Source organism: Anneissia japonica, unplaced genomic scaffold, assembly GCF_011630105.1.
Source record: "Anneissia japonica isolate Jap-2015-1 unplaced genomic scaffold, ASM1163010v1 scaffold288121_len269371_cov247, whole genome shotgun sequence".
Taxonomy (NCBI): domain Eukaryota; kingdom Metazoa; phylum Echinodermata; class Crinoidea; order Comatulida; family Comatulidae; genus Anneissia; species Anneissia japonica.
Window position 1 is genome coordinate 94,933 of NW_022752873.1, and position 1,926 is coordinate 96,858.

The 1,926-nt window shown below is 37.3% G+C and overlaps 1 protein-coding gene across 1 annotated transcript in view; it reads right to left on the reverse strand.

Annotated features, from left to right (window-relative positions):
- LOC117122373 (casein kinase I-like) overlaps positions 1–1,480 on the reverse strand; it is a gene marked incomplete in the record, with an annotated part of 17,007 nt that extends 15,527 nt beyond the window's left edge. The window contains 1 exon segment of the mRNA XM_033267924.1: positions 1,112–1,480. Coding sequence (XP_033123815.1) covers positions 1,112–1,237 — 126 coding nt within the window.
- Between the last annotated feature and the right edge of the window lie 446 nt (positions 1,481–1,926).

Genomic DNA, 1,926 nt, shown 5'->3' on the forward strand with positions numbered 1-1,926 from the left:
TAGCCGCTGTGTGTGCGCTGAACCGTGGAGATCTCTAGGTCCCCGGTTCAATTCCCATTGCTGCCTCTCCTTGTGTTTCAGCTAGAGGGCTGAAATACAAGTTACAATAGCGCACCGTCTTTCAGAATAGACGTTTAAGCCGTTGGTCCCATGTGCATTATGGCCCATGTGCACGTTAAAGAACGCAGTACACTCTTCGGAAAAGAGTACAGTAGGTGATTGACTAACGGTGTACTGCCCAATCACCACCTAAAGGACCCCACTGGAAATAAGCCTTATTCTAGACTTTCGTGGGCTATCCTAGTGTTTACACCGAATAAATCCAATCCAATCCAAGGGCAAATAGAAAAATTTATAAGACTATCACTCCTACTCGCATCAAAAATACGGGAAATATTGATGCAGGAATTTAAAAAAAAACTTTTTTTTGCCACATCAATTATTTCAACAGCATAAAAATAACAATGCAATTTTGTGACTTTAAATACATTTTCTTTAAAAACTATAAAATTAAACCACTTTTTATACTATATTTACTATTACTAGCCAAATATAAACAGTCCCTCCCTCATCGATAAAGCAGAAGCCAAATTATCTATTGTTCCGATTAAAAAAAACAAAAACCGCCCTCCCTCATCGATTTTTTTTGTTGAAAGAGTAATAATCTAATAATTTTTTCTATGTGCCCTAAACCAGCCCATCTCACTTCCAAACTAATTCCTTCGTGTGAATTGGTTTAGTACCAGATTCCAAATAAACAATTCCCTCGGATATTCTGAAAACATACCAGGGAGGTATGTTTATCCCTCTCTAATTATAGTTATACGTCATTTCGTTGGTTTGAACATCATCCAGATAGGCCTAAACATACAGTTCTCCCTCCAAACAAATACGACCCCAGCACCTACAACCCCTTCCAATAAAGACCACTTTTCTGTGGCCCCAGATGAACTCCAATCTTTTATCTTTATTTAAGACCAAAGAAAGTTGGTGCTAAAGACCATAAAACATTGGTCCCTAAAGTAGTCTTTAATTAGAGGACGCCCTGTATCATATTCAGTAAATTTCTCATCATTTGGAACAGGAGAGGCTTGGAAAAAGCGACTCTTACTTCACCGTTAGTGATGTTGATTCCTAAATATATATCACCAAAAGACCCGCTTCCGATCTTGCGCACCAGTCTGTATCTTCCAGCGACGTAGTACTCGCCTCGACTTTTTCCAATGACACTCGTCATCTTGATAGCTTATAAAATGATCAAAATGTACGCTTTCAGTGACTAACTGTCATGTCAACGGCTTGTGGATGCTTAACAGTTCGCCATTTGTGTAGTTCAGCTTGATCCAGGTGTATGGATGATAAACCATCTATCAGCAGCAATTATCATAAAAACATACAAGAACACTGCTCTGTCGTAATGAATTGTGGGTAGGGTCACCTGGGCAACATTAGTGTACTGGTTGGAAGAGCCAAAGTGGTATACGCCTTCTATTGTAGTTCATTTGTCGTGCGTACTGAGTCAAAAGACAAACAATAGGTAGTGCTGACGGCTTCCCGGTGACTAGAACGAAGCACGCCTATTTTAACACTTCAATGCAGTTTTTGCCAACACGTTGGAATACTTATAAATACAACTAAAATTTTACAATTTTGTCATTTTGCAAGGTTCACATGAAATTCGGGTTCCAATGCTTTCATTAAAAAAACACTTTTATCTTTGAACTATGACACATAACAAGGTGCAATACTAGACGCATATGTTTGTCCTAATAATAATAACAACAACAACATCAATGATACCGTAATAATAATAATAATAATAATAATAATAATAATAATAATAATAATAATAATAATAATAATAATAATAACTTTATCTGAAGAGTGTCACGCCATATGTGTGGCATATAGCCTATGTAGGGCCAA